General features: G+C 43.1%; 3 protein-coding genes across 6 annotated transcripts in view; all 3 read left to right on the top strand.

The window, feature by feature from the left end:
• Nucleotides 1-4,960: 4,960 nt before the first annotated feature.
• pnisr (PNN-interacting serine/arginine-rich protein) lies at nucleotides 4,961-11,904 on the top strand. Of its 3 annotated transcripts, XM_027142689.2 has the most exons (12): nucleotides 4,964-5,009; nucleotides 5,947-6,057; nucleotides 6,146-6,319; nucleotides 6,939-7,183; nucleotides 7,308-7,458; nucleotides 7,562-7,752; nucleotides 8,179-8,307; nucleotides 8,400-8,499; nucleotides 9,018-9,071; nucleotides 9,900-10,076; nucleotides 10,368-11,262; nucleotides 11,559-11,904. In XM_027142689.2, the coding sequence occupies exons 2-12, from the start codon at nucleotides 5,970-5,972 to the stop codon at nucleotides 11,587-11,589; spliced, it is 2,235 nt and encodes a 744-aa protein (XP_026998490.1). In that variant the 5' UTR covers nucleotides 4,964-5,009; nucleotides 5,947-5,969; the 3' UTR covers nucleotides 11,590-11,904. The 3 variants fall into 3 exon arrangements, with proteins under 3 accessions (XP_047662305.1, XP_026998490.1, XP_026998491.1); XM_027142690.2 differs by lacking the exon at nucleotides 9,018-9,071; XM_047806349.1 differs by lacking the exons at nucleotides 9,018-9,071; nucleotides 9,900-10,076; nucleotides 10,368-11,262; nucleotides 11,559-11,904 and adding an exon at nucleotides 8,753-8,993 and having other exon boundaries at nucleotides 4,961-5,009.
• Nucleotides 11,905-13,339: 1,435 nt separating this feature from the next.
• coq3 (coenzyme Q3 methyltransferase) lies at nucleotides 13,340-16,161 on the top strand. Of its 2 annotated transcripts, none has more exons than XM_027142693.2 (6): nucleotides 13,340-13,585; nucleotides 13,819-13,919; nucleotides 14,087-14,186; nucleotides 14,289-14,537; nucleotides 14,750-14,909; nucleotides 15,632-16,161. In XM_027142693.2, the coding sequence occupies exons 2-6, from the start codon at nucleotides 13,903-13,905 to the stop codon at nucleotides 15,778-15,780; spliced, it is 675 nt and encodes a 224-aa protein (XP_026998494.1). In that variant the 5' UTR covers nucleotides 13,340-13,585; nucleotides 13,819-13,902; the 3' UTR covers nucleotides 15,781-16,161. The 2 variants fall into 2 exon arrangements, with proteins under 2 accessions (XP_026998494.1, XP_026998493.2); XM_027142692.2 differs by having other exon boundaries at nucleotides 13,819-13,971.
• A 1,358-nt stretch (nucleotides 16,162-17,519) lies between these two features.
• Nucleotides 17,520-19,824, top strand: part of faxcb (failed axon connections homolog, metaxin like GST domain containing b) — an 8,909-nt gene continuing 6,604 nt past the window's right edge. Inside the window, exon 1 of the mRNA XM_027142691.2 lies at nucleotides 17,520-17,969. Coding sequence (XP_026998492.2) covers nucleotides 17,857-17,969 — 113 coding nt within the window. The 5' untranslated portion in view covers nucleotides 17,520-17,856. The remainder of the gene's footprint in view (nucleotides 17,970-19,824) is intronic.

Below are 19,824 nucleotides of genomic sequence, written 5' to 3'. Positions count from 1 at the left end.
CTACAGAACCAGCAGCTGGACAGGATCTATAACAGAGCCTGGACCTATTGTCCCCCTTTAAAACAGGGTCTACCGCAGCGCTTGTTCATGCTGTCTGTCCTCCACTAAATTGAGCAGCGCTTATACTGTGTCCTGTACCTGCTGTCTTTCATTTAACAGTGCCTACTGTGTGTCTTGTACCTGCTATACCCCATTCAAACAGGCCTAGCACAGAGCCTGCACCTTTTATCCTCTACTGGACAGGGTCTACAGCAGAACCTGGACCAGCTATACCCCAATGAATCATGGCCTACAATAGTACATGGTCATGCCCACTAAATTAATCACAGCTTATAGTGCATCTTGGATCTGGTGTCCAAACACAGACCTGTCCAGACACATTAAACAGTGTCTATGGGTGTCTAGAGCAGAGACTTGAACTGCTGTCCCTCACCGAATAGGGCCTAGAGAACAACCTGGGTCTTCTACAGTATATCTATCTATATACAGCGAAGCCTGGACTTGCTGTCTCCAAACAGAAGCAGGATCTACATGAGATCCTGGAGCTAGTGTTCCCCATTGGGCTGAGAAGATCATATAGCAGAAACTTGAATTGCTCTGACTATATACCTCTGTTACAGTCATTCACTGCTCTCAAACTGTTTACTTTTCCCTCCACTCAAACCATTTTGCAACAACAACCTACGTGCTACAGTGTGGGGTAAAAAAATACAAGGGCTGGGAAAGTGCTAAACATCAGCAGTTCATACTGTTACTGAGTTAAACAGTTAGAGTGAGTGGATTTTTTTACCCATCAGGGCTGTCAGATCAAAATCAGCCCTAAAACCAACACAATCCCAAAAGACTTCCTCCACAGGTTAACAAATACATGATCACGTTTACAAATTAACACCACACACTACATATGGATAATGAATCCGTTCATTTTTTTCTCATTTCTCTTTGGTAACTGCTTTACCCTGGTCAGGGTCACAGTGGATACAGTGGATTTTAAATAATCTATTCAACCTGAAGAAGATTAATATTGTTAGTCTCATGTATTCCAAATGTCAAAACTCTAATCGATGTGTGGAAACAGCTCTAATTTAGCCTCAGAGATCTATGGACCTGGCAACACCGGGTCACAGTGATCGTACAAATAAGAGAGAGAGAGAGAGAGAGAGAGAGAGAGAGAGAGAGAGAGAGAGAGAGAGAGAGAGAGAGAGTGTGTGTGTGTGTGTGTGAGAGAGAGAGAGAGAGAGAGAGAGAGAGAGAGAGAGAGAGAGAGAGAGAGAGAGAGAGAGAGAAAGCAATGACTCACAATGCACCACATTTCCCAGAAATGTCTCTGAGACTCCACATGGTTTCCCTCCAGCAGAATATCTTTCTTTACTTCTCATATACTCTTTCTCTCTCTCTCTCTCTCTCTCTCTCTCTCTCTCTCTCTCTCTCTCTCTCTCTCTCTCTCTCTAAAAAAGATGTAATCAACATTTACCAAGAAATATGGTAATGTCATGCATTATCTGAAGCTGCATCAAAATTATTGAGATGTCATTGTCATCATCATCATCATCATCATCATCATCATCATCTTTATGCCACTTTAACAGTTAGTCATCTTGCCGTTTATGTGTTCGAAGGCTTCCTCCAAGACAAGTTCAATTGTTAAAAGATAAAAAAATGTGGCAATAAACAAAGTAGAATCCAAGTCCCGATGATGTGAAAAGACGGTGTGTTACAAATGTGGACAGTGGACAACTGATCAGACAGTTGTGAGGTCAAATCCAAACGACTACCAAGCTGTCATCCTGGGGCCCTTGAGCAAGGCCCTTAAACCTCAACTGCTTAGTTGTAGAAATGAGATAACTCTAAGCTGCTCTGGATAAGGGGGTTCTGCCAAATGCTCACAATCACCGCACAAGGTGGCCCAGCAACTTCGGCCAACAACAAAGCATTGTTTAATTCATTGTTTCAGTTATTACTCATACATTTTTCAGCATTCAGCAGACATGCATATACAGTGCAACTAACATTTTATTTCATTATTATACAACTGAGCATTTAAGGGTTAAGGGCCTTGTGCAGGGGCCCAGCAGAGGCAGCCTGGAGGACCAGGATTTCAACTCACAACCGATTGGTAGGCCAATACCTTAACCACTAGCAGTCTACCAGTAGTCCAACACCTTAACCAATAGGCTACCAGGCTACCAGTAGTGCAACACCTTAGCTACTAGGCTACCAGGCTACCAGTAGTCCAACACCTTAACCACTAGGCTACCAGTAGTCCAAGACCTTAACCACTAGGCTACCAGGCTACCAGTAGTCCAACACCTTAACCACTAGGCTACCAGGCTACCAGTAGTCCAACACCTTAACCACTAGGCTACCAGTAGTCCAACACCTTAACCAATAGGCTACCAGGCTACCAGTAGTGCAACACCTTAGCTACTAGGCTACCAGGCTACCAGTAGTCCAACACCTTAACCACTAGGCTACCAGTAGTCCAACACCTTAACCACTAGGCTACCAGGCTACCAGTAGTCCAAGACCTTAACCACTAGGCTACCAGGCTACCAGTAGTCCAAGACCTTAACCACTATGATACCAGTAGGATACCAGTAGGCTACCAGTAGTCCAAGACCTTAACCACTAGGCTACCAGGCTACCAGTAGTCCAAGACCTTAACCACTATGATACCAGTAGGATACCAGTAGGCTACCAGTAGTCCAAGACCTTAACCACTATGATACCAGTAGGATACCAGTAGGCTACCAGTAGTCCAAGACCTTAACCACTAGGCTACCAGGCTACCAGTAGTCCAAGACCTTAACCACTAGGATACCAGTAGGATACCAGTAGGATACCAGTAGTCCATGTCCTTAACCACCAGGCTACCAGTAGTCCAAGACCTTAACCATTAGGCTACCAGAAGTTCAACAGCTTAAACACTAGTCTACCAGCGTCAACACCTTAACCACTAGGCTACCAGACGCCCTGCTGGTCAAATTTATCTCAAAGGTGTGTTCACTGGAGGACTGTTCAGGGCTCTAATTTCATTACAGTTTTACATTGACATGAAACATTTTGGTGTGTTAGACACATTTTAAAAACTATGTTTAAAACAAACATTTGGAGTAAGAGCATCAAACTTGCTCAGAAACACGGGATGGGATTGTTAGCAGGAGAAGTCATACAGCGCCCTCGTGTGTTCAGAACTAGTATAACAATTCTAATTTCTTATACCTTATAAATCGCTTCAATTCACAAGGTTATTAAAAGTCGTTTTTGGATTGATTGATGGTTTGGCATCTGTTTTAAGTACCAATTTAAACACCAAACAAACTCAACAGCAAAATTGTATCATGCACCAAGTTATAAGTGAATTGCACTGTAAGGGACTGATTTAATTTAGTTGTATTTAGAAAAGTTAAAATAAAAGAATCTCGATCTTGATCTTGGTTTTTCAACATGCCAGCAGATCCTGGAATTGTTCAGCATCATCCTCGTTCACCCACAGAGAAAAACCAATGGAGCTGCGATCATCACTTTGAGCACAGAGTAAGTCATGATCTCCTGTTTTAATGTTACAACAAATTCACAACTTGTTTGACACAAACAGTGACATTTTGACTGCTGTTAGAGACGTTTCCCAGATAATCAGCATCAGTGTTTCATTAGTGTCTGTAACTTAGCCAACAGCTTTACAGACTTTTAAAGGCTCTGTTTACTAACTGGGGGCCCTGAGATGGTGCCAGGGGGCCCGGTTCACTGACAACACCTGCTCAGAACAAGTAGTCTAGGCTAGTGGTTCTCAAACTGGGGGCCCTGAGATGGTGCCGGGGGGCCCGGTTCACTGACAACACCTGCTCAGAACAAGTAGTCTAGGCCAGTGGTTCTCAAACTGGGGGCCCTGAGATGGTGCCGGGGGGCCCGGTTCACTGACAACACCTGCTCAGAACAAGTAGTCTAGGCCAGTGGTTCTCAAACTGGGGGCCCTGAGACGGTGCCGGGGGGCCCGGTTCACTGACAACACCTGCTCAGAACAAGTAGTCTAGGCTAGTGGTTCTCAAACTGGGGGCCCTGAGACGGTGCCGGGGGGCCCGGTTCACTGACAACACCTGCTCAGAACAAGTAGTCTAGACCAGTGGTTCTCAAACTGGGGGCCCTGAGATGGTGCCAGGGGGCCCGGTTCACTGACAACACCTGCTCAGAACAAGTAGTCTAGGCCAGTGGTTCTCAAACTGGGGGCCCTGAGATGGTGCCGGGGGGCCCGGTTCACTGACAACACCTGCTCAGAACAAGTAGTCTAGACCAGTGGTTCTCAAACTGGGGGCCCTGAGATGGTGCCAGGGGGCCCCGGTTCACTGACAACACCTGCTCAGAACAAGTAGTCTAGGCTAGTGGTTCTCAAACTGGGGGCCCTGAGACGGTGCCGGGGGGCCCGGTTCACTGACAACACCTGCTCAGAACAAGTAGTCTAGACCAGTGGTTCTCAAACTGGGGGCCCTGAGATGGTGCCAGGGGGCCCGGTTCACTGACAACACCTGCTCAGAACAAGTAGTCTAGGCCAGTGGTTCTCAAACTGGGGGCCCTGAGATGGTGCCGGGGGGCCACGGCTTTATGACATTTTATAAAATAACGAATTTATCATAAATTCTGTGTAATTAAATCTAAGAAAAATAAAGCTACTAACCAACAGCACTACACTGTATAATTTAATATGTTTTGTTTAATTCAAATATTAAGTTTTGGAATGTTTTATGTCAGAAATGTTCTTTTTTTTTTGGCCGGGGAGGGGCAAGTAGGGGGCACCTCCATTGTTGTGTTTGGGTGGAGGGTTGGAGATGTCACTCTGTTGTACCCTGATGTACTTAGAAAAGTGATATAAATTATAATAAAAGAATCTCGATCTTGATGTTGGATTTTCAACGTGCCAGCATGAGGCAACTCAAATACATCCGGTTTGCGTAGCGAAAAAGCACTTCCGGGTAATCAAATAATCGCCATTTTCTTTGCAGGCCGCATCAGAGGTAGGGCAGATGCGACGGGCTGCAGAAAATCTAACATTATACAGCAATAAACGATAATACTCTTATTATAAACACGGACGATTTTCAACAAAGGGATATTAGCGTCGGTTGTGCATCATGAGGCGATATTTTTACTTTTAATATATGCTTGTGTTCATATTGAGGCCTAACGTTAGCATTAGCTTAGCATTAGCTTAGCATTAGCATAGCAGCATGACGCGTTTATAACCCTATACCTTTTATTCCTAACTCCATGTAACATTAAATAGCTTTTAGGAAACGAGTTGACGAGTTTGTGAAGTCATCCAGAGCTGAATGAATAATAAATCTGTGAGAAAATGTACCGCAATTCACTTCAGTCGTGAGAGGTTTCGGGTTTAGCTTTAATTCACCCGAACTGTTGTGATGAAGCTTTTAATTAAATGTCCAACATCTTGCTGTGAAACGTCAAGCTGATCGTTTATTAGTGTTCTGAAGGAACGTTAAGTGCGTTGGGAATGAAATAAAAGCATGAAAACCTTTATTAAAAGCATAAAAACTGACTTTTAGTGCTGTGTTTGACTTTAATGTCGACGTTCAAAATCAAAACACAGAGATTTAATACAATTCTCTAATACAAATCCCCTGTTAGTCATTTTATTATAAAATCATTTATATCTTGTTTTTACTTTCATACACGTATAAAGATGTGTTTTATTTATTATTTATTTATTTATTTATTTATTTAGCGATTAAAAGCAACCTGGAAACATTCTTCTGGGTGAAAAGTCAAGGAAAATGATGCATTTGTTCTTTATTCACTTTCTTTCATAGCTTGTTTTCCCAAATGTTTAGTCGTAGTGTTTATTAAATTCTTTCTATTTTGTCTAACACGAGCAACGGGCTGCGTTGTTTATTTTTTCACCTGTTTTAATTTCCTGTTTGTTTTTGTGTGAAGGCTGAGTGTATTGAAGATCTGAGATGTGGGACCAGGGAGGGCAGCCCTGGCAACAATGGCCTCTGAGTCAGCAGCAATGGATGCAGTCGTTTCAGCATCAGCAAGATCCAGGTAGGTGACACACAAGTCGGTAAGGTTATCAGGCGAGCGTAACGTGACTGTACTGTGACACAGAATATCCTGACTGTGTGTGTTGCAGGTCAGGTGGACTGGGCGGCTTTAGCTCAGGCGTGGATCGCGCAGAAGGAGTCGAGCGGCCCAGCGATAGAGCAGCAGCAGCAGCCTAACGGGCAGGACGCCGCAGGACTCGATGCTCATAACAATCACACAAACTTTCAGAATGACTCCAGTTTTAATAGGATGTGGCAGCCAGGTAGGCAGTTCAGACCTCCTAAGTTGTGTCCCAGATGGCGCACTATACACTTACACTATGCACTGTGTACGCTACCATCTGGCTGATGAATTTTTAAAGGGTTGCATCGTCTCGTCTCAGTTGGAACATTTCTTTTACTAACCAGTCGATGGCAGATGAAGTAAAACGCTCGCATAGAAACACCTCTAACTTTATTGTGAAATTTTTAAACGTTGAAAATAAGACATTTCTTGTCCGCTTGGCTAACGTGAGCAAAGCTATGTCCATCGGGTGCACGAGGTTTCAAATTCGTACACATTTTACACTTATTGCCTCTTTATTCTCACCACCCGGCTTCCCTTCACACTTGCATGAAGTTAAAGCTTATTTTTATCTCTTATCCTGTCCTCTCTATCAGTAAGTGGTCACATTTGATTGGCTCTTTGTATCAGTCTAAAAGATTTAGGATTTGTGAATTATTTATTTATTTTTCACATAAGGTAGATAAGCTTTTGTCTTCGGAAGACATTCATTAAACACTTTCCTTTAGTTAATGTTTGGATGAGGTGGATGTTTGTATATGTCCACTGACACGTCCATGACGTTTGGCACACCATGATATTTTTTTCTATGTTTATAGAGTGGGGAATGCACAGCCAACCTCCTCCTCCTCCCCCACCCCCGCCTCCCGCAGATCAGACCTGGATTCCTCCAGCGCCGGCGCCAATGGACATCGTGAATCCATCCGAGGACAGTAACAGTCAGGACAGCGCGGAGTTCACCAACGACCCGCATCACGTCTTCAACCAGAACAGTCATGGGTTCAACAGCGGGCCCGAACACTACCCTGTCGCTCCGATGGCCGTCAACCAGTTTGATTATCAGGTATGACTGTTGACTATAAATGTGTCTACTGATATTCGGTAGTCATTATTAAGGCTGTACCAGTTAGTTACTGAGGTAATGTAATCACAGGTTATCTTACGGAGATTGTTGTTTTTCTGTTCAGCACGGGGCATTTGGTCCTCCTGGCACTGGGTTTCCCCCACCATTTTGGCCCGACGGTCCCCAAAACAGGAGAGACAGGATGCCAGGGTTCAGACCTGAACGTCCCAGATCTCCTGGGCAGATGGGCATCAAAACAGAAGCACCGGTTATCGGTAAGGCTTTATGATATTATATAGAAATATTTCTTCCTGTTTTTCTTGCACTGTTCATTCTTGATGCTTGATGGTTTATTTCTTGATTCAATCTGTAACTCAGATGCTGTTAAAAGGCGCACTCTGCCTGCGTGGATTCGAGAAGGCCTCGAAAAAATGGACCGAGAGAAGCAGAAGAAGCTGGAGAAGGAGAGGATGGAAAAAGAGCGTGCTGAAATGGCTCACGAAGAAAAACACAACGACGCAGTCGAGGAGGAGGGAGACGGCATTCGAATACCACGCAAGAGCAAGTTTGTAAGTGTTCAGTATCTGTGTCTAGGACCGCTCTCTCTACAGCACACATCTTTACATGCTTATGAAATCCAGATCCAGAAAGTGGGCGTGTCCCAAACACTGCCGTGTCCAGACGGTCAGGTGACTTTCTGATGAGCCAATGGCATGTTCCATCAGCCAGCTCTGCTAAAGCCTGAGAGAACACACAGGTGTTAAACACTGACTCCTCTCTGATTACATAATCAGAGTATTTGCATTAAGTAAAGTGAAGCTCTGGTTGGTCTCTCATGACATTTAGATGGAGATAGGGAAGAAAAAAAAAGTAGATGATGAATACAAATAATATAAACAAATGTGTGTGCGTGTGCATATGCTTGAGTTCTATACACACGTTCAGTCTCTGAATTTGTGTGTTTGTAGTATACTTATGTTTTATGTCTATCACAGGACAGTGATGAGGAGGAGAATGATGAAGGTGATGAGACAGAGGAAATCATCACGCTGAAAGTCCCGTCTCCTGTTCAGGAGGAGCAGAGCGAGCCGGAAATGACCGAAGAGGAGCGAGAGTTTCAGCTGGTCAGTCACACACACACACACACACACACACAGACTAGGCTTAACTAATAAGTGCAGCATACTTAACATGGCTGTCTTTTCATGTCACGCAGATGCTCATGACCAAAACGCTTCTGACCGAAGTTCTGCTGGAGGTGACCAACGAAGAAATCGTTCGCGTCGTCTTGGAAACGCACCGCAAAGCCAGCAAAGGTCTGAGTCCTCTCTTCTTTGCCCATTGAACCGCGCCTTCCAGCTTTAGCAATGAAAGGAAGACGCAGTTGCTCACACAATCTTGTGCACTGTTTGATTTCCCAAATGTGAAAGTAAATCAGATGACGTTTAGAACGTCAGCCATTCTCTGCAAATGCTTTAAAAAAAAAACACACACACACACACAAATGAGAAGGACCAAAATTACACAACTGCAAGATGACAACTGTTACTAATGGACGTCTTTTTTCAGAGAGACACTTCATTAGCACAGATTGGTTCTCTCCCTCTACTGCGCTGTGTATGTTTGTTTGTTTAACCCTCTTTTTCTCTCCATATTTTTTTTTATTTTTATAATTATTTATGTTTTTTTTTTATTTTTTTTTATTGTGTTCTTGCCAAGGCGGCGCTTGTCAGTATTGTGTTATCAGTGTACCCTCCTGTCTAAGAGGCTATGAGAGAGAAAGTGGTGGCTTTGTGTTTTAACATGTTGTTCCTGTTGTTGATGTGAATCAAAGCTCCTGCAAAACAGCTGGCACAGTCCAGTGCACTGGCTTCTCTCTCCTCGCTCGGTAAGTGCACACTTCCTCAGACCGGGTCAGGGGGAAGGCTTAGGGGAGGGGGTGGGAGTGGTGGGGTTCTATAGAGGCATAAGTGTCACTTTTTTTTTTTTTTTAAATAGCGGATTAATGAGCAGTCGTGTGCTTGCTGTTCAGTATAACACTAGAGCGAGGTTAATAAACTGTTTACTCAGTAATTAAGCGCATGCTTCATTACTCAGAAGGCCACGTTAAAGATGGTGTGTGTGTGTGTGTGTGGTGTGTGTTTGAAAGCTGTGTTGTTGTTTTTTTTTTGTTGTTGTTTATTTATTTTTTTTTCTGTTTTATCAGCAAAACACACAAATTCTAATCCCCAACATAATCTTACACTCACGGCAGCTTAACATTAACCCCATAACATAACGGTGAAAATCACTCGAATGTTACTTACAGCTCGGACATCTGGCATAGAGATGGAGCTAACGTCACATCAGCGTAACGGTTAACCTCACACCTGTAACGCTAGCTTCACGCTAATCTCACATGTGCTCCTGTTAGTCTAACGTCGACTTAACGTTAGCTCGAGTTAAACACGACACTCAGACTTCAAGCCAGAAAACAAGCGCAGGCCGTGAGAACCGACCCACACATCTCACAGCTGGTGTGTGTGTGTGTGTGTGTGTGTGTGTGTGTGTGTGTGTGATGTTGCTGTAGGCAGGACTGGTGTTTGATATTTAGTCTTTGCTGTTGTTGCTGCTCATTTAGGTTCAGGGAGAGTAACATGCTGATTTATAATCAGTTATTCTGTGTGTTTTTTTTGCTTGTATTTTGTGAAAATAATGAACGATTTTTCGGCTGCAGGCGGCCTCGGGGCGTACGGATCAGACGGGAGTGAGGACGAACGTAGCTTGAAGGGCTCGGACTCGTCCGATACGGACGAAGAGGAGCTGCGGCACAGGATTCGGCAGAAACAGGACGCGTTTCGGCGCAAGGAGCAGGAAAGACAGGACCTGGAGGAGCATGTTTATACTAACCCAGGTAAGCATCATGTCAACCCAGACGACGTCCTTCTTTTTAGGCCAAAATAACTGCTTTTTAACCCACTGATCATTCAGACTCCAGCCAGCTCGTCTTCCTCTTTAACCTCAGACCATGTTGTCTTCCCCTTTAATCTACTGTACAGCCCCTTTATCCATCTGCCCCTTTGTCCACATGCCTCTCTTGTTGCCTCTTTAACTTGTATAAATATATTTCTATACACAGTATATATTTTTTAAACTCTTCTGTATGTCTGAGAATGCTAATAATTTTGTTTGTGTGATTTTCTAGAACCCCCCGGCCTAGGAAGCAGGGAAAGGGAGCGAGAGAGTCATGAGGACGAGCAGTTAGACTCTAAACACAAACAGGAAGTTAAGGATAGGGAGGTAGATACAGGGCAGAGGTCAGAGATTAGTGAGGTCAAGCATTCAGAGTCACGCCGCAGTCGCACGTCCTCCTCCAGCTCATCTTCCTCTTCGTCCGTGTCCTCGTCTTCCTCCTCCACGTCATCTTCCTCTTCGTCCCGTTCTTCCTCACCGCGCAGGAAGCGGAGGCGCAGTCGCTCAGTTTCGCGCGGGAATCGCAGGCGCAGCCGCAGTCGGAGTTCTCGCAGGAATCATTCAGAGCGCGGCGACAGAGAGAGGAGATGGAGCAGTCGAGACCGGAGCTCCGCTCGCTACAGAAAACGCAGCCGCAGCCGCGATAGACGGCGCAGCCGCAGCCACAGTCGAAGGAAGAGATCGAGAAGCAGAGACAGAGAGAGGAGGAAAGAGAGGAGTCTTAGCCGTGAGAAGGAGAAAAAGAAAAGAGACAAGGAGCTAGAGAAAAAGAAAGAGAAGCAAAAGGCACGGGAGAAGGAAAGGGAAAAGGGGAAGGAGAGGGAAAGAGAACGAGAAAAAGAACGAGAGAGGGATGCTAGCGCAGCCAGAGAGGAGGAGAGTAGATCGAAGAAGAAGCGGCGAGAGAGCGACACTATCTCCCGACAGGACAGCAGGTCTAGCAGAAAGAATTCGGCCAAGCCGAACAGGAAGTATTCAGACTCTGACTCCAGCAGGTCCGCGTCCCCTGAGGTTAGCAAAGGCAAAAAGTCTAAAAAAAACAAACGTAGTCGGTCAAGGTCAACGGAAAAATCGCACAAGTCTGGTAAGAAGGCAACCCGCAAACACAAGTCTAAATCGCGATCAAGGTAGTATCCATTTTTGTCCTTTTTCCTTTTTTTTCATATATTAAGCCTTGTCTGTGGTGTAACATTACATTAATGTTATTTAACTCTGTAATCCTGCACATTTTTACCTATTTCATCTATTTTTGAAAATAGATTTTCAAGACATAGGGCAGTAACCCATGTTGTACTGAGCCATTGTACATTTAACCCCTGCTGCCTGTTTCTGTATTGTGTTGATGCTACAAGCTGTGAGGTGTGATTGTGTCGAAGCGAGATAACACTGACTTCCCATCCGTGTGTGTTCCGTTTCTCCACAGGTCGACCTCCCTGAGCCGTCGCAGGCGCTGAGGATCCCTGCGCTTTTCTCACTTATTTTAAAATTCCACGAGTTTAAAGGGCGCGTCTCGTTATGGAGGCCGCGTTGTAGGTGAACTCTACACTCAAAACCTTCACTGTAAATACGTGTTCGTTTTTAAGCGACGTCTGATATGTGAAAAGATTTCAACGATAAGGTTCTTTCTGCCTTGTATTACGAAAGACTCAGCATCGGTAGTTGATAAAGGATCTCGAGCTGTAACGTTTTAAAGCCCTTAAGACGAGGGAGAGAATTCATCTAATGTAAAGTGTCCAATAAAATAAGAATGTTTTTTTTTTTCTGTTCAACTCGAGTGTCGTGTTTTCTTCCTTATTACTCTCGATGCAGAAGCTGTTTCGTTTCAAGAACACCCCGTACACACACACTCACATCTCAGTTTAGTGGCTAATGTAAAAAAATCTAAAGTTGTAAGAAACCAAGGATCCACATGGACATGGACACGGAGATGATTTTTTTTTTTTTGGACCTCCACTGAGACGAGGGCGACTCTGTGAGGATCCTGAGACATCTAAAGATCTACCAGATCCACGTGGATCCTGCGATACTAAAGAGGAGACGCCAAATCCATGTGGTCTTGAGGACAAGCAGCTCATCAATACAACATTATCAGACTATATTTATCATCACACCCTCCAGTGTCACCCAAATGAGGATGAGGTTCACTTTTACATTTACAGCAGACACTCTTATCTAGTGACTTACTTTTTTTTTTTTTTAGTTTATACACATGAGGGTTAAGGGCCTTGCTCAGGGGGCCCTGCTGTGGCAACTCGGTGGACCTGGGATTCGAACAAATGACCTTCCGAGCAGTAGTCATACTCCTTAAACGCTGAGTTACCACATCCCACATGACTCTACCACTTTTGAGTCTGGTTCCTCTCCAGATTTCTTCATCTTCCATCTATGGGAGTTTTTCCTCCCCTCAGTCACCTCAGGCTTGTTCTTTAGGGATAAATACAAACACATTTAAATACAAGTAATATTAATCTTGATGTTTTGTGTTCTATTAATCTTTATTCTATGTTTACGTTCTGAGACGACGTCTGTTGTTAAAAGCGCTATAGAAATAAATTACAATCGAATTGAATGTTGCTCAGAAATACCACACAAACAGGATCGAACACTAAGGAGCTACGATGAAGTTCCCTTAGTAATTCTAGTCCTTCGTGTCTGTTTGGCTCGTTATCACTTTGTTTTTTTGTCTTCTGTAATAAAATCTACTGCTTCCACGATAAGATATACCCTAAGATGGAAGTCTTAAGTTCTAATAAACCATTTTCTATCCAGAACAAAACTCAAATGCTGAAAGTAGCCTCATGTTTATGCAAATGTAAGAATGAATATGCAAATTATATTGTGACGTCTAGTGACTCTTTTGGACGCACTAAACCTCTGACATGATTTAAATACCCACCAGGTCTTTAACCTCAGTGTGTGTTCAAGTTTCAGGGTAAAAATGCTGTTTATTGATCATTTCTTGAGCTCAACAGACCTCATTTCTGTCTATTTATTCCTCCATTAGCAACACAAACCTTCATGAGGGCGCTATTTAGTTAGTAATTTAATAAAACACCACTAAATGCGTGAAAATGATATAACATATTATAATTACATGTGTACTTTTATTATTATTATTATTATTATTATTATTATTATTATTATTATTATTATTATTCCGAGCTATTGTTTTGTTATTTAAGAGCCGGAACTAGTTTTACACCGCTCAGATTCCTCCCGGCGGAAATTAGTGACGGACCTGTTCGGTCACGTTGAAGCTTCTCGATATTAAATAATAATAATAATAATGTTTTGTAAGAAATTTCTACGGCTTAATAACTTTGTATTTAAATACAGGTTCAAATGGCTGAAATCTGTTGTAAAATATCCAACAAATGAAGGTCTGAGTCGTTCCCACGGCAGCTGGATGGGACATAAACAACACACACACACTATGAGCAACACGACATGGTGAGGACGTCCGTTTATAAGCACTAATTTCTCACAAATTCAATCATATTTTGAGTTTATTAGGTTAAAAATGACGTGAATAAGCACAAAGAGTTGATTCAAAGTCCCTGCTGTGGAACTGAATTGAATTTCCCATCTGTAGAGAACAACATAATAAAGTGTATTGTACATAAAGTGTGATTGTCATCATCATCCTCATCATCATCACCACTACCATCTCCTTTTTCTTCTAGCGTTCCATCCTACAGTGTCCGACTCCTTTCTTCCAGCACTCTGGACCCTGCTGAGATCAGAAAGTTCCAGGTTCTGGCCAATAAATGGTGGGATATACAAGGTGAATTCGCACCTCTACACGCCATGAATGAGCTCAGAGTTCCGTTCATACGGTCAGTGCGTACATTCTGCATTTATTAAACGAATCGTATAATCACCACCGAACACAAATGATGGTGGATGATGATACACTGCTCTTATTCGTTGCATCTGATCTTTGACCTTCAGTGATAACCTGTTGACTGTTCACGGTGAGGGTGAGATGGGTCGCCCTCTGGCTGGGCTCAGGATACTGGATGTGGGCTGTGGTGGTGGTCTGCTTACTGAGGTACCGCATCTTAACTTTACCTCCGACATCACCAGAAGGTTTTTTACACTGAACTCTGGTAAACTCAGATTCCAGCATTACTTTGATTCCTCGCTGCATTAGCCTTTAGGGAGAATGGGTGCTGAGGTGTTGGGTGTCGACCCGGTGGAGGTGAGCGTGAGGACAGCGGAGCTGCACTCGTCCCTCGATCCTGCGCTCAGAGGACGAGTGCGGTATCGCGCATGCACCCTGGAAGACCTGACTGAGGAAGATGAAAACAAGGAAGCATTCGATGCGATCGTGGCCTCGGAAGTAGTTGAACACCTGGCGGATCTCGACACCTTCGTCCACTGCTGCTACCGCATGCTGAAGGTAACACTTACTCTCACACTCACTCGAACGAGCGTTCCTGATACATAATTGTTCAGCTGCTCACACAGTTTGATTTTCTGGTTGTACTAATGTAAGAATAAGGTGCAATATAATGCAATATGAAATATTCCAGGTTGCACTACCCACTTTATCAGGCCATACTGAGCTCTGTGTGTGTCTGTGTATGTTGGTGTGTGTGTGTGTGTTTTCAGCCAGGAGGGTCTGTGTTCATCACCACTATCAGCCGGACTCAGCTGTCATACATCCTGGGAATCGTGATGGCTGAGCAGGTGCTGCGTATCGTACCACGAGGGACACATCAGTGGGACAGGTTTATCAGTCCAGTGGAGCTGGAAACACTGCTGGAGTCTTGTGAGTTACACACACACACACACACACACACACACACACACACACACACACACACAGAACATTAGAACACAAACTGAATGTTGATCCTACAACTTTTTTTTTTCATAGAATGTCTAGAAACGTCTAACAAATTCTAGAACATCATATGCTGCTTTCATTGCTATTACCCCTCTTTTTCCATGTTCTGCCAGTGTGAGTTTGTTCAGCAGAACACCCTAAGAGGGAAGAACTTCCCCACACTCTTTGACATACATGAGATTACAGAGGGCAATAATCGGGCACTGTCGCTCAGATTGACATGGAAGAGAGAGAGAGAGATGGGGAGGGAGGAAGAAAGATGGTGGGGGAGAGAGAGAGTTGGGGAGGGAGGGAGGGAGACAGAGAGAGAGGTAGGGAGCGAGGCAGAGAGAGAGGGACCGATTGAAGAAGGGAGGGAGAAGGAGGGAGGGAGGAAGGGGAAGGTAGGGAGACGGAGGGAGGGAGAGAGAAAAAGAGAGAAAAATCGCATCTCTGATAGACAGAAAGCACAGACAGTTTCACTCAGTTGATTCCTGGCTACAGATGGATGATGTGACTTCTGCAGTGTTTGAAGGTCACTGATGGAGCTCTTATTTTCTTTAAACATAAAAACAAGCACAAATTAACACTAGTGTAGTATTCTAATAATGTTTATGTCCTCTGTCTATCTCTCTCTCCCTCTCCCTCTCTCTCTCCTTTCTCAGCTGGACTGAGTGTTCAGACCGTGACAGGAATGATGTATAACCCTATTTCCGGATGTTGGAGTTGGCAGCAGAGCACAGCCGTGAATTATGCACTACACGCCATCAAACAGAAGGAGGAGCCACCACATCAGACCCCTGCTGATGATTAGACTTTTGTCGATATTGAGTTTCTCAGTGTAGGGTTTGAATAGACAACTTGTACAACATAGTAGAAATAAAAGAAATTCACATGCTTTAGCCTCAAGACATTCAGTTCGGCGATCTCGTTTCCATATAAACGATTACATCGAATCTAAAAACATGTCAACGCCAAATAAATCTATAACTACGTAATTGTATGAACAAGAATCTTTTCCACCTTAAGCTACGTCTCAGCTCGTATCATACGATGTCAAATCAAACGGACGCTAAAGCACGTCGTCGTTAATATATTACATTTATGGTAAAGAGAATTCTGTCTACATTTCAGTGGTAAATAATAATATCGTTTGTACTTTAAATTCAGTTGTAAATAAAAAGTGTTTTGTGCATTTGTGATTATTTTACCTTTTTGGTGGAGTTGTGCTAGTGTGACATTCTTTCTCCCTTCTTTTAAAAATAATGAATTCAGTGCTGCTTTATGGGATGTCTGAAGTGTTTTTTTTTTTTTTTTTTAATATGCCAGGCACTGATACAGATCCCGACGTTTTGACACTACATGAGCTATTTTGTGTAGGTGATGTGATATATGTGATAGGGGATGTGGTAGCCTAGTGGTTAAGGTGCTGGACTATCAAACTCATGACTACCAGAAGAATCCCAGGTCCACCAAGCTGCCACTGCTGGGCCCCTGAACAAGGCCCTTAACCCTCAGTTGTATAAATTGAAATAAATTGCAAGTCACTCTGGATGAAGGTGTCGGGCTAAATGACAGAAGTGTAAATGAAATGTAATCTCCATTAATGTTCAAGGTTGTGAATACTTATGCAAGACCCTAGATTACTATTCTCACTATTATTATTTTTGAATAAGAAAAAAAATCTCTTTCTATTTTATATGAAGTAAAAAAAAAATCTATTTCAACATTTGTCAGACTGTATATTTATAATCGCACCCTCCGGTGTCACCCAGATGAGGATGAGGTTCACTTTTGAGTCTGGTTCCTTACAAGGTTTCTTCCTTTATCATTCAAGTGAGTTTTTCCTCCCTACAGTCACCTGAATCACCTCAGACTTGCTCATTGGGGATAAACACAAACACACTGAAACATTCATTCATTCATTCATTCATTTTCTACCGCTTATCTGAACTTCTCTGGTCACGGGGAGCCTGTGCCTATCTCGGGCATCGAGGCAGGATACACTCTGGACGGAGTGCCAACCCATCACAGGGCGCACACACACTCTCATTCACACACACACACACACACACTCTCATTCACACACACACACGCGCGCACACGCACACGCACGCACACGCACGCACAAACTACGGACAATTTTCCAGAGATGCCAATCAACCTACCATGCATGTCTTGGGACCGGGGGAGGAAACCGGAGTACCCGGAGGAAACCCCCGAGGAGAACATGCAAACTCCACACACACAAGGCGGAGGCGGAAATCGAACCCCCAACCCTGGAGGTGTGAGGCGAACGTGCTAACCACTAAGCCACCGTGACCCCCACATTTAAATATATCTAATATTAATCTTGTATTTTTGCATTCTATTATTCTTTATAAAAACCTTTTGTTTTATGTTTATGTTCTGTAAAGCTGCTTTGAGACAACGTCTATTGTAAAAAGCGCTATAGAAATACATTTTTAATTTGAATTTCTGTCTAAATTGCAGTGTCCATACAAAACTGTACCCTACGTTACGCAGTGCAGGTAGTGCGCAGGGGGAAAGGGAAGGGAGTGCGATTTGGGACACAGCCCACGGTTCAACAGAGGATGCTGCTGCTGCTGCGTTGGGGAAAAAAACATTAACCGGATGGTGTCAAGTTCACCTTCGGTTGTGTTTTTGTTATGACTTGAAGATCAACAACAGCTATTTATATATTAGATTTTAATCCGTTTTCATCGATGAAGACTAAAAAGGAACCCAGGAGGAAGCGGGAGAATGTTGATGCGGCTCGAGGACGTCCCCTCGTCCCGCTTGGTGGTGTTGGATCAGGGCGAGAGTCGAACCCATTCCTGAGGACTTTGGTGCTCTGAGAGTCAACGTACCTCCTCAGGAAAGTGGCTGGATGATGATTGCGGCCTGGGTGTCTGACTCCTGGTGGAGGAAAACCCTGTATGTCAGCGGAGGAGCATTGCTCGCTGCTGCTGCTTATATCTTCTACGAGCTGCTATCCATCAAGTAAGAGCATTTTATTTATTTATATATATTTTAAAATTATTATATATCTATAATACCTATTATATATATATATATAGTATAATATATGTTATATATAATATGTATATTATATTATATTTTATCTTTTTTTTTCCCCAATATATTATCTGTGCCATTATGTGGTATCCTAAACTAATACGATGCATCATTGCTTATCGATTTTAATTCATTTCTGGAGTTGTAATAATACCATAATTTATTACTCATTATACTCTATACAGCGTACAGTATGTTCTGTTTGTATACAATGGGAGCCGAGAGCCATTTAGAACAGAGCACGGAGTGGTTTATTATGACACTCATAAAGCAATAAATCTCCGATGATATCCTTGGGGGAAAAAAGCACCATCCTGTAATTGTTCATGAATTTTAAATGGCCTGCTTATAAAAGCCCTTTAAAACCATTATCATAGTCATCGGAACGTGGTGTTTACATTGACCTTCTCTTAAAGCCACAGCTCATCAATGTCAGTAAAAATAAAAAGCTCTGTCAGTCGCATTGAAGAAAAATAATCTGAGATTAGAGGAATGGATCCTTGAGACTATATATTAATATCTTTAACCACAATCATAGGAATTGATTAGGTGTTTTTTTGCTTTATTTATTTGATTGAATCTGCAGAAAACAGCAGTGATTTTGAGCTGCAGTGATTTCAGCACTTTGGACAGCGACACACATTGTCTTCAACTGTTAATATTGTTACTCTGGAGTCATGACATTGACATGGATTTTAAATATACATTTACATTGCATTACATATTATACATTTACATTGCATTACATATTATTATTATATAAATGCCCCCACCCGGTCTAAATCTGTGCGATTGGTGCTTTACGATTGTCTGATTTACATTTGTGGCATTTGGCAGGCATCCTTAACCAGAGCGACTTACATTTAATCTCATTTTTATATAACTGAGAAATTGAGGGTTAAAGGCCTTCATTGGGGCCCCAGAGGTGGCATCTCGGTGGACCTTGGATTCAAACTCACAACCTTCTAATCAGTAGATCAATGCCATATCCACTGAACTACAACTCAAAGGTAGAACCCAGTGTTTGCAGGATTGGTTCCTGATCATCATCCACCACAAACCCTGACTGGGATTAAGCACTTAAGCTGAAGCTGAATGAATGATTTGAGTTTTGTTTTGTTTTAAAAAATATATATATATATATATTTCTTCTGAATGTTTGAAACTGAAAAGAAAGAATAATTTCTACATTTAGTCTCACTGTTACATATCAGTATGAAAATCTCCCTACTTTTAATATCACAGATACATTAAACATTTTAACTATTTGGAAGGGGGCACGGTGGCTTAGTGGTTAGCACGTTCGCCTCACACCTCCAGGGTTGGGGGTTCGATTCTCGCCTCTGCCTTGTGTGTGTGGAGTTTGCATGTTCTCCCTGTGCCTCGGGGGTTTCCTCCGGGTACTCCGGTTTCCTCCCCCTGTCCAAAGACATGCATGGTAGGTTGATTGGCATCTCTGGAAAATTGTCCGTAGTGTGTGAGTGTGTGAGTGAATGAGAGTGTGTGTGTGCCCTGTGATGGGTTGGCATTCCGTCCAGGGTGTATCCTGCCTCGATGCCCGATGATGCCTGAGATAGGCACAGGCTCCCCGTGACCCGAGAAGTTCGGTTAAGCGGTAGAAGATGAATGGACTATTTGGAAGATTAATTTGGGCATTATTGCTGGGGTTCTCAGTTTGCTCTCTGCTTTTGCCTGTGTAATGATTTTACGAATTAATAAAGAATCTGAATGCTTTTAATGATTAATTATGCTTCAGTTTGGATTTGAAACAGTTATTCAC

Source organism: Tachysurus fulvidraco, chromosome 22, assembly GCF_022655615.1.
Source record: "Tachysurus fulvidraco isolate hzauxx_2018 chromosome 22, HZAU_PFXX_2.0, whole genome shotgun sequence".
NCBI classification, from domain to species: Eukaryota; Metazoa; Chordata; class Actinopteri; order Siluriformes; family Bagridae; genus Tachysurus; species Tachysurus fulvidraco.
Note: the sequence above shows the minus strand (reverse complement) of the source record. Positions and strands in the feature narration are given on the sequence as shown.